We start from the raw sequence: 12,781 nt of genomic DNA on the forward strand, positions 1-12,781 counted from the left end.
GGAGGAGGTGGCCGTCTCGTGGCCTGTGTCTTGTAAAGACAAGGGGGGGATATGTGAGATAGAGGGTTGTGAGAGACAGCAGGGAGGGGGTTAAAACCTCCCTGCGAAAGAAATGCACCTTTTTATTTGATTGTTTCTGCTTTTTCAGTTAATCAGTTTTGTTAATTGTCTTATTGTTTTGTTTAATTGTTTTATTGTTAATTATCATCCGCACCTGGGCGCTATTGGAAATTAGGCCCAGGTGCGGGGTTTAAAAGGAGAGCAGGCAGTCTGCTCAGGGCTGCTAAGGAGAAGGAGGCAGAAAGGAGTGCTCTGCTTCCTGGCAGTCCCGAGGAAAAGGTATAGTGCAAACCTGTGTGGTTAAGTTTTTGTGGAACAGGGAAAAGGCTTAGCCGTCCTGTGGTAGTTAGGTTCCTGCGTGTGTAGTTAGTGCTCAGAAAGAGCTAGGTGTTTATTTTGTGTGCTTTGTTTTACTTTTGTGTTTATTAAAAAATAGCGCAACCGCGCTGAAAAAAAATCCATTTGAGTGTCCTGGGTCGTATTTTTAAAGGGGCAACGAACCCGAGTGGGTGCAATCCTTTTACAATATATATATATATATATATATATATATATATATATATATATATATATATATAGATATATAGATATATAGATATATATATATAGATATATATATATATATATATAGATATATATTGTAAACGATCGTTTCTCACACGGGTTCGTGCCCCTTTAAAATTACGACCCTGCACACAGAACTGGAGTTTTCAAGCGCTTACGCGCTAATTTTAATAAACACAAAAATAAAACAAATGCACAAAACAAAACCTAACTCCGTTTGGAGCGCTTACTACACAGGTAATTTCCCTGACTAACTTGCAGGACGGCTAAGCCGTTTACCTGGCACCACAGAACACAAACCACACAGGTTTAACACAGCACTTACTATTTTCTTTCTCTTGGACTGCTCGGAAGCAGAGCACCTCTCTTCTGCTTCCTTCTACTCAGCAGCCCATAGCAGTCTAACTGCTCCTCTTAAATACCCTGCACCTGGTCCCAATTTAACAATAGCTACCAGGTGCAGGGGATAAATAATAATAAAACAATTAACAAATTGAATGAAACAATAAAACAATACAATCAAACAAACCAAAAAGGTGCATTTTCTCTTCAGGGAGGTTTTAACCCCCTCCCTGCTGTCTCACATTCCCGCTGCTGTTACATATCCTCCCCCCTAAGTGTGCAACACTAACGGCCATTCCAAGGCCACCCCCTCTCCTAAAACACAACCACCCACCCTCAAGTCCATAAATGTCCCTTCTTGCCCTCTTCCACGGGCAGGCTTGAGGGTGGATCGGTCCACGTCCCGGCTCAGCCAGGTAGGGACCTCGCACCGGCGACAAGGGGACCCAACGGCTCAACAGGGGCGACCGGAGCGTAGACCGCGGCACTGGAGGATGCAGCAGTGGGCAGAGATCTTCCCCTGGGAACCGGCGCAGTGACGTCCGATCACCCAGGGGAAGCGAAGCAGCGAACAGGGGGAGCAAAAGCGACGTCTGGCAGCAGCCCAGCGACGTCTGGGTGCTCGGGAAGAGCGGAGTAGGGAACCAGGGGAAAAGCTGTGGCCAGTGCTGCACACTCCTGGGCTCAAGGTCCAGTGCAGGAAGGTCCGGGCAGACCGGCCGGGTGTCCTGGAGCAAAGGGTGAGGGACTGGACGCAGCGGTGCCGGACTGGACCGTAGGGGCGGTGGTCGGGGCTGTGGTGGAGGTAAACTTTTCACCTCCCCCCTGGGCTCCGGAAGCGGCAGCTCCTCCCCTCTGGGCTCCGGAAGCGGCGGCTCCTCCCCTCTGGGCTCCGGAAGCGGCGGCTCCTCCCCTCTGGGCTCCGGAAGCGGCGGCTCCTCCCCTCTGGGCTCCGGAAGCGGCAGCTCCTCCTCTCTGGGTTCTGGCAGCGGCAGCTCCTCCCCCTCTGGCTCGGGAGGCTGCGGAGCTCCGCTAGCCTGCTCCCATTCCAGGATTAGCCGCTCCAATTCTGTTGGCTCCCTCCTTTTCACTGGAGCCAACCCCATCTCTCTCTCCCATCTCTCATTTCGCTCTCTTTGAGCGGCAGTATTGCGGTTGATTCTGTCTATCAACTCTTCGATGCTCTCCATTTCTAGGGTCGTAGGGGCGCCCACACTCTCTGCCACCATATGTAAACGATCGTTTCTCACACGGGTTCGTGCCCCTTTAAAATTACGACCCTGCACACAGAACTGGAGTTTTCAAGCGCTTACGCGCTAATTTTAATAAACACAAAAATAAAACAAATGCACAAAACAAAACCTAACTCCGTTTGGAGCGCTTACTACACAGGTAATTTCCCTGACTAACTTGCAGGACGGCTAAGCCGTTTACCTGGCACCACAGAACACAAACCACACAGGTTTAACACAGCACTTACTATTTTCTTTCTCTTGGACTGCTCGGAAGCAGAGCACCTCTCTTCTGCTTCCTTCTACTCAGCAGCCCATAGCAGTCTAACTGCTCCTCTTAAATACCCTGCACCTGGTCCCAATTTAACAATAGCTACCAGGTGCAGGGGATAATTAATAATAAAACAATTAACAAATTGAATGAAACAATAAAACAATACAATCAAACAAACCAAAAAGGTGCATTTTCTCTTCAGGGAGGTTTTAACCCCCTCCCTGCTGTCTCACATTCCCGCTGCTGTTACAATATATATAGATATATACACATACACAGTATATATACAGTACTAACATGAGAGAAAAAAGAAAGACTTAACATGCAATAATTTTAGTTTACTAAAATGAAATACTGTGGATGACTGAAATGCAGCAAAGACCTTTTAAAAATAGATAAGGTTTAACCAGCCTACACAAAGACACAGCTTCAGTATGATAGCACTCATTGTCTGTACTTGCTTCTGCCACAGACTGCCGATTGTCCTTGTAGTCTTACTGGGAAACTCCACTTCTGAATCAAAAGAGCCACCATTGGACAGTCTGTTATTTTAATATTCTGGGTAATCATTTATTTTAAAACTCCATTACACATGTACGTATTTAATATATTTAAAATGTTATCACTCCCAGTTAAAACATTCAGACATCCAGTACTGTAACCCTCACTTAAGGCCGCTGCTGCCCTGTATTAGTGTAGATGTGAAGTAGTGTACATGTAGATGTCTGTTCCATTACCACTTTGCTTGAAGTATTGTCTGTTCTGTGTCTTTCAGATTAGACCATGAAAGCAGAACTTGAGACCATGTCACAGACACTGTACACTAACCAGTGCTCACCGGTATTCTTTTCAGAATGAAAAAGTTGGTTTTAGGGGCTGTGGATCATTAGGTCTTTGAAATTCGAACCCTCACTTTGTGAAACTCCCAGCAGTTATTATCCCACAGGTACATGCCCTCTAAAAGCTAATAGGACTTTAGCATCTCGAAACTCTCTTTAAACAGCAGCATCCATTTCAAGCAGCGTACATGTAAGTGATCCAGAACAAAATATAACCTCAAGCCTCTTCATTCAAAACCTTTGTTTATTTTGCACTCACATCATCTCAAACTCAACCTCTCCAAATCAGACCTCTTTTTCTTCCCCCTCTTCCTCCCCCACCGCTGATCTCTCTATCTCTATTCCTCTTGAATCCACAACCCTCTCTCCCTCCTCATCCACCAAGAACCTTGGTGTCACCCTCGACCCCTCCCTCTCCTACTCTCAGCATATCTCTGCGCTGGTACGCTCCTGTTGCTTCTTCCTCAGCAACATACGAGGAATTCGCCCCTTCCTCTCCGACTACTGTACACAGCTCCTAGTTCAGGCCCTGGTACTGTCCCGCCTTGACTACTGCAACTCCCTCCTGGCCAGCCTCCCTGCCTCTGGTATCCAAAACTCTGCTGCTCGCCTTGTGTTTTCCCTTCCTCGTTTCTCCCACGCTACAGCGCTGCTCTGCTCTCTTCACTGGTTCCCTATCGCTGCTCGCATCCAAAACTCTTGTACTGGCCTATCGCTGTCTTGACCTTTCTGCTCCTGCTTATCTCCAGAGTATAATTTCTCTCTACACCCCCTCTCAGCCCCTCCGCTCCTCCACCAGTGGCAGATTAGCTGTACCCTCCCTCCGCTCTCCCGCTTCCAGAGCCCGCTCCTCCTCCACACTTGCCCCTCAATGGTGGGACTCACGGATATCAGGACTGCTCAGTCCCTGACCGCCTCCTCAAGACAAACCTGTTGAGACAGCATCTGTAAACCTCACAACTCTCGACTATGCTGGACTATATGGCACCCAATTGTACCAGTACTTGCATTAGCTTGTACTTGCACTGAACTGCTCCATACCTTGTTGTATTCTGCTAAGAAATAAATAAATAAATAAATAAATAAATAATAATAACAGTTCACATTTCTATAGCGCCTTCACACACACAAAAATTAACAATTAAACCATTACATTAAAAACAGTCTAATACAGAATTTGATAAACACTAAGATAAAAAGCTAGTTTGTAGAAATAGAACAATCAAAAGTCTAAAACTAAAATGTCATAACATTGTAATAAGAAAAAAAACACATTTCCAAACATAAAAAACAGTTTCGTGTAAAGTACATGTGCAAAGCCCTTTTCACCCCTGCCTGCTTTCCACAGTAATACATGATTGCTGTTTTCCATGAATGATGTAGTGTTTAAGCTGTACATTTTTTAAGTTCCTAACCATCCAAATCTTGGGTATTGGGGTCTATTTCAACATCTCTCTATATTGGTGTTGATCTGAACATTGTATCAGACATTTCACAATATAACTGCACTGCTGATCATCATGGTACGTATAACAATTTTTTTTCACTTTGACTCCTGGGAGTAGGTGGTAAGTGTTCAGAAATATATTATTCGTAAAAGCTGATAGACTGCAGAGCACTCAGTTCAAACAGGTCCCATGCTCCCCCTCACAGCTCAGTCCTCACCTGAAACACTCAGCCACTCAGTCCTGGGAATCTCTCATGCAATTAGTCATTTGGTCATTTTGTAATGTGGACTAATATTCGCTATGGCTTAGCTATGATCACCAAATTTGTTTTGTTTGTCTTTTAAACAAATCTACAAATTAAAGGTGCAAATTAAATTAAAAAAACGTCCAAAACTCGGAATGAGGATGTCCATTCTGAATTCCCTTACTCCTCTGTTGAAAAATCAGGGGGGCGGGGCGGGACGGGGGGACATGATTGAAGTCTTCATTGTTGACTTAGTTAACCTGAACCAATATTTTACAGAAACCAGGACCAGTGGACACAGTTGAAAATTAAGTTGAGACAGACTTAGGACAGAGGGAAGACAACACTTCGTCACACAGTGGTGAAGGAATGTAATAGGTTACTGTGAACAGGCTGGCTGTAGGGGTGACGTCAGGCCAGAAAGGAACACACAGACATGCAGTACTGGCAGGTGAAACTGAGACGCTGTGGCGCTCAGTGTTTTTAATAAATAAACAAATAAAATATTTAAAAAAAAACAACACACGGCACTTGAGGCCAAAACGGACTAACACTTAAACAAACAGTGGACTAACAGACAAACAAACACGGTGAGTCAAAACAAACAAGTATCGTGCTGGTCCTTCCAGCATGAAATAGCAATTGTTATTAATTATTCTTTTACTTTATTTTACTCTTCTTCTCTCTCCCGTTCTCTATTCACCGAACACCCAACCCCAAGTGAGTAAAACATGCATCTATATATACTGTTGTTCCAGGATTCAATTACCAATTAATTATTCACTTGAATCCCAGCTCGTTAACTAATTTGTGCAATCCCGTGCTCACATACTTTATCTGCACGTGAAGTGATTATGCATCCCCGTGCTTAAATACAACTATATATTTTAAATCACTCGTGCTACACAGACCCATTTATATCTTGTGCACCAATACCTATACACCAACATTAACACACTACACACAACACATAACACATAACACACATGGGTGGGGCACACTGCCACAGTTACTTAGTAGTGTTATTGAGGGATCCTTTAAGACCCAACTTGACTAGGTTCTGAGATCAATCAGCGTATAGGAACCGGATAAAATGTATAAATATAGAAGATCTTTAGATTGGTTCCCTTTTCTACTAAATGCCCAACCTTTTTTTATTGAGTGTGCACTGCAGATTCTGGCTTTGAGCTCAGCAGGCAGCTGGACAGTATAACAACCTGCGCACAACGTGATCATGCCTTGTATATCTCAACCTGCACACAACGTGATCATGCCTTGTATATCTCAACCTGCACACAACGTGATCAAGCCTTGTATATCTCAACCTGCACACAAAGTGATTGTGCCTTTACCAGGTAATGGACTTGACAACCCCTGCCCAGCCCTATTACAGTTAACAATCAAGATATTTATTTGGGTTAGTGGTGCATAAAATAAGAGCTGGGTTGAGCAATTAATACATGGAGCTTCATGAAAGCACTTTTTTGTATTTCCTTCCCAGCTGTCATTTCTGATGCAAGGTTCATGAAGGATATCTTTATCATATTGCAGACTAATATATACTCCAGGTCTTCTTTATGTGCAAAATCCTTTTAGCCCTATAAAACCATTATTTTAGCTTCCATGTGGTTTTATATTTGTGTTCTCAGTTTATTATTTCACTGTGCCATTGATTTATAGAGAAATCATGTTTGTTACATTGTGCTTAGTGCCTGGCATCAGTGGGTGGACATTAGTTTCAATTCATGAAGATTAAGCAAAAAAACAATAAACCCATAAATGCAATTTCATTCCACCCTTACCCCTTTTAATACACATCTAAGAGCTTGATATGCAGTCTATGGGTTTTCCAACTTTTAAATCAGGATGCATATAAATTGCAATTTATTTCCATTATCGGAACATCTTGATCATACTGTATGAATGGTCTGTGTTGTATATGCATATTCTCTGTGTGAGGGTCATACTGTATGAATGGTCTGTGTTGTATATGCATATTCTCTGTGTGAGGGTCATACTGTATGAATGGTCTGAGTTGTATATGCATATTCTCTGTGTGAGGGTCATACTGTATGAATGGTCTGTGTTGTATATGCATATTCTCTGTGTGAGGGTCATACTGTATGAATGGTCTGTGTTGTATATGCATATTCTCTGTGTGAGGGTCATACTGTATGAATGGTCTGTGTTGTATATGCATATTCTCTGTGTGAGGGTCATACTGTATGAATGGTCTGAGTTGTATATGCATATTCTCTGTGTGAGGGTCATACTGTATGAATGGTCTGTGTTGTATATGCAAATTCTCTGTGTGAGGGTCATACTATGAATGGTCTGTGTTGTATATGCATATTCTCTGTGTGAGGGTCATACTGTATGAATGGTCTGTGTTGTATATGCATATTCTCTGTGTGAGGGTCATACTGTATGAATGGTCTGTGTTGTATATGCATATTCTCTGTGTGAGGGTCATACTGTATGAATGGTCTGTGTTGTATATGCATATTCTCTGTGTGAGGGTCATACTGTATGAATGGTCTGTGTTGTATATGCATATTCTCTGTGTGAGGGTCATACTGTATGAATGGTCTGTGTTGTATATGCATATTCTCTGTGTGAGGGTCATACTGTATGAATGGTCTGTGTTGTATATGCATATTCTCTGTGTGAGGGTCATACTATATGAATGGTCTGTGTTGTATATGCATATTCTCTGTGTGAGTTGTTACAGGCACACGTTTAGAAAGAAACTGCTTGACTCTCAGCACAATGCCCTACAGGCTGAATTTATATTAAAATAGAAGCATCTTGGGTTTACACTGAACATCTGTGCCAAGGAAATTGCTAGTAACCCTCCTTGAACTCTGCTTGGTCAAGCCTAATTACCGCGTGAACCCAGACTCTCTTGCCACTGCGGTGATACCTCTATATAAACTCCAGAAATATTATGCAATTATGTACTTTAATTATTTTTGATCTCCCGGGGGAGAAAAACGCTTTGCTAGAATTTTTTTCATGTTTTATTTTGACAAATCAGAGAGGTAGGCTGTCAGGCTATGTCACAATATTAGCAAAGCCACATGCAGTAATAGATTTCGAAAGTGCTTGCATTAGTTTAACTGCGATATGTGTTCTATCACTTCAAGGGACATACACATTTAATTACTAAATCTATACAGTATTTGGAAAGATGGGTAGATTAATATATTTAATTAAACAGACAGCCAGAAATACCATTCAATACTTCTATTACTTAATTAAAATAACATGATTGTTAAAGACTCGTTTTAATTTTATTTTGGGGTGGGGTCCTAATATAAAAGGTAAATGTCATTTGTATCTGTACAGACAATGATTGATATTATTATTTTTTTCACCCACGATTGAGTATTTTTCACAGCATTGGGGACTGTAATTTGATATAAATGTGTATGTGCTGTGATCTTGTAGTTTGGGATGTTAATATGTACAGATGACTCTCATACTTTTTCAATTCTCTCATCAGAAATGCCCATGAGAAGCTAGTTGTATAACTACAGAGACAGGGTTAGCAGTTCCCCCAATTAGTTAGTAAACCTTCTATTCAATAAATATCAACCACAAGTTTAAAAATATTGATATCCATGTATGCATATATCATTTATGATTAGGATGTTCTGGTTGTATTAAGTTTTGGATTTACTTTTAATAAAAAAGGTTGATTTTGAATTTTAGAAATGGGTTTAATAGGCTTTAATTCTGGTCAGAATAGTGGAGGGGGGGGGGAACAAATTGGATTCTCTTTAATGAAAAACATCAGAAGCATCTTAAAGTACTCCATTTAATACACGTATTACAAAAAAGATAATTGATGAAGTATTCCCAATTATAATAGCTACACCATATTAATAAAATAATCTGACAGGTAAATTCACATGATTTTTTATTTAAATTGGAACAGCATTTTTAAACTTCCATTTGAGGGGATAGAAATGTGGCTTTAAATGGGGCTTACTCTAAACAAGAACCCCTATTTACAATCTACTCTAAACAAGAACCCCTATTTACAATCTACTCTAAACAAGAACCCCTATTTACAATCTACTCTAAACAAGAACCCCTATTTACAACCTACTCCAAACAAGAACCCCTATTTACAATCTACTCCAAAGAAGAACCCCTTTTTACAATCTACTCTAAACAAGAACCCCTATTTACAATCTACTCTAAACAAGCACCCCTATTTACAATCTACTCTACACAAGAACCCCTATTTACAATCTACTCTAAACAAGAGCCCCTATTTACAATCTACTCTAAACAAGAACCCCTATTTACAATCTACTCTAAACAAGAACCCCTATTTGCAATCTACTCTACACAAGAACCCCTATTTACAATCTACTCTACACAAGAACCCCTATTTACAATCTACTCCAAACAAGAACCCCTATTTACAATCTACTCTAAACAAGAGCCCCTATTTACAATCTACTCTAAACAAGAACCCCTATTTACAATCTACTCTAAACAAGAGCCCCTATTTACAATCTACTCTAAACAAGAACCCCTATTTACAATCTACTCTAAACAAGAACCCCTATTTACAATCTACTCTAAACAAGCACCCCTATTTACAATCTACTCTAAACAAGAACCCCTATTTACAATCTACTCCAAACAAGAACCCCTATTTACAATCTACTCTAAACAAGAGCCCCTATTTACAATCTACTCTAAACAAGAACCCCTATTTACAATCTACTCTACACAAGAACCCCTATTTACAATCTACTCTACACAAGAACCCCTATTTACAATCTACTCCAAACAAGAACCCCTATTTACAATCTACTCTAAACAAGAGCCCCTATTTACAATCTACTCTAAACAAGAACCCCTATTTACAATCTACTCTAAACAAGAGCCCCTATTTACAATCTACTCTAAACAAGAACCCCTATTTACAATCTACTCTAAACAAGAACCCCTATTTACAATCTACTCTAAACAAGCACCCCTATTTACAATCTACTCTAAACAAGAACCCCTATTTACAATCTACTCCAAACAAGAACCCCTATTTACAATCTACTCTAAACAAGAGCCCCTATTTACAATCTACTCTAAACAAGAACCCCTATTTACAATCTACTCTAAACAAGAACCCCTATTTACAATCTACTCTAAACAAAAACCCCTATTTAAAATCGACTTTAAAACAAGAACCCCTATTTATAATCTGTTCTATTAAAATGCTTAATAAAATAAAAAAAAGTACTTCTAGTAATTATGAAGTTTATTTATTTTTTAAAAAAGGTTTTTGTTTCATAAATCTCGCTTTTTCACAGCAACGATCGCGTTTGTTACATTCCACATTGCAGCGGTGGGATGTTTACTGTCATGGAAATTATGAATGCTTTATTATTATCAAAAAATCACAGAAGCAGCATGTGCAGTAAAAGGTATTCCACATTAAAGGGAAAGTTGTTTTCTCTTGATTAGCTGACCCTGTCCATGGATTGGCCAGCGCTAACCAAATCACACCAGTGTCTAGGCTTTGCTCTGTTTAAAATCCCAACATGGGGATATGAAGGATGCAACACTCTTGAGTGTGCACACTGTGTCCCTATGCGTTCATATCATTGTATTAATATACAGTATTAATAATGATAAAAGCTGAAGAAACTTGCAATGGCTCCTTACTTACTGTTGTCATCCCCAACAGATGTACCCAGGTACCTAGCCTTATTTTACTACAAACCACGACTCCCTTTGAAATGAAAATACCTGGCTGCTCACTCAGGTCCAAGTGATATTATTCAGTATTAGAAAGGTGTGCTACAAAAAATCTATTTGAAATGTCCTGTGACAGATACATACAAAAAGAGAAAAGTCATTATGCTACAAGCTTACTTCATTATTTGCTAGTATGTGTATTTTGCTCATAAAGAGGAGCAATAAACCAAAACTTTGGCACTATCTTCCACTAAAACTGTAGACAGGATTTGAATCACTAGGCGATCAAAATACAAAATACAAAAACAGTTTATTTAACAAACTAAAATTTAGAGCACTGGCTAAAATGCTCCAAAAAATAAAGTGTGCACAACAAGAAGTTATCTCTTAATCACTATACATAGCCTTGAAGGGTACAAGATCTGCTTTAAATTCTGCTGTCCCCAACATGTATTTCCATACGCTCAGCTACAGCTGTGTAGTTAACATTTGCAGGGAACTTTGCTAGTCTTTACTGAGTACTATACAGTACGTCCAGCATTTGAAACACATACACTACAGTATGCGGACAGTTTCAAAAGCAGCAAGCACTACGATGTGCAGTTTGCCATTCAGTTTTAACCTAATTCTACTGAAATCCTGAACAAAGTGACACATTAGTCCTAATCCACGCTGTATATATTGGCTTACCTTCATTGTTTGTAGCTTCGGTGCATGCAGCTTTAAAGATGCTAGTCCACAGGAAGAAAGCATACAGCCCTAATCCCCAAGCCATTGTTTAAAAGACACCCTGTGCACTGGGCTATCTCTCTGTGTACAAACAGAGCCTGCTGGAAGACGAACTCTAAGCACATTCAATAGACTTTAAACTGACTGCACTTAGACACACACAAACACACACACACACACACACGGCACAGGGGAGTGGACAGGCTGCCTGTCACAATGTAACCACCAATTAGAACAAAGACTTTGCACTTCCACAAACCAAACACAGTGTTTCCGACCAAATATTCCTTTAACACTATTCATTCCAGAGGCTGCTAAAGCCTGCCAGGGTACTAGCGTTTGCATATAAGAACATTTCTTTTTAGGATCTAAGATTTACTTAGAACATATTCTGTAGATCATCTATCTGAAGCAATGAAACTCACGCTCAGTACTGCAGAAACCACTAACACAACAGACAAATAATTATGTATTGATTTACTTGATCTAAAGCAATTTGACAAAACATTTTTTACAAGCTTCCTGAAGCAGTGTTTAAAATCACATAAATAATGACAATAAATAAATCATATGTATAAATACTATTAAAAAAAACTAAACAGTAAATACACAATTACTGTGGGAATTTAACACAGTGGAATATGTGCACATCATAAATAGAACTGATATAATATACTGTACAGTAACACTATAATGCATATGCATTGAAACAGTTCAGGCTGCTTTTGGTCCACCCAGATATTATTCAATAGTGTTCAAAAGCTGTGCATATTGTGTATATACATGTATAGCTACATTATATTACAGCAGGCAAGTATTTTATATGAAACAGAAGAAACAAAAGGAAAGCATGTATACTGATATCCAGAGTTATATAATTTTGATTAAAAATAGAATACTGCGTGTTTTAGAGAAATGGATTTTGCATCTTATGACTGTGTGTGATCGCTGCGTTCTCATCCGTGTGCAGCCGGGTGCAGTCTGCTTCTCCCTGCAGGGGCAAGGTGTCCCGCTGCAGGGTAGAACAGCCCCCTCACTGGGGCCGGCTGCTCTGAAAGCACATCATTACCCTGCTGGGAGCACAGCTGGCTCTATTGTAGGAGTTTTGGAGCAGGGTGTGGGAGTAATAAGAGAGGAACACTTGGAAATGCCTTGCTTATTCTAGATATAGGGGGATTTGTAGAATAAAAAAATGAACTACATGGTGACAAGTTCTGCTATTTTCCTGCTGTTCTTGTTTCACATCAAACAGCTGGAGTGTTAAACTGTTTGTATCGGTATTGTTTGTTCTCTCAAGGATATTCAGTACATGGGGGGAAAGGACACCAGGA

At 40.3% G+C, this 12,781-nt stretch overlaps 1 protein-coding gene across 2 annotated transcripts in view; it reads right to left on the minus strand.

The window, feature by feature from the left end:
* LOC117963742 (ephrin type-A receptor 8-like) overlaps positions 1 to 11,574 on the minus strand; it is a 170,575-nt gene extending 159,001 nt beyond the window's left edge. For both annotated transcript variants that reach the window (XM_059002195.1, XM_059002196.1), the window contains exon 1: positions 11,412 to 11,574. In XM_059002195.1, the coding sequence (XP_058858178.1) occupies positions 11,412 to 11,496 (85 nt within the window). In that variant the 5' untranslated portion in view covers positions 11,497 to 11,574. The remainder of the gene's footprint in view (positions 1 to 11,411) is intronic.
* Between the last annotated feature and the right edge of the window lie 1,207 nt (positions 11,575 to 12,781).

This window comes from Acipenser ruthenus, chromosome 27 (assembly GCF_902713425.1).
Source record: "Acipenser ruthenus chromosome 27, fAciRut3.2 maternal haplotype, whole genome shotgun sequence".
In the NCBI taxonomy this organism is placed as follows: Eukaryota; Metazoa; Chordata; class Actinopteri; order Acipenseriformes; family Acipenseridae; genus Acipenser; species Acipenser ruthenus.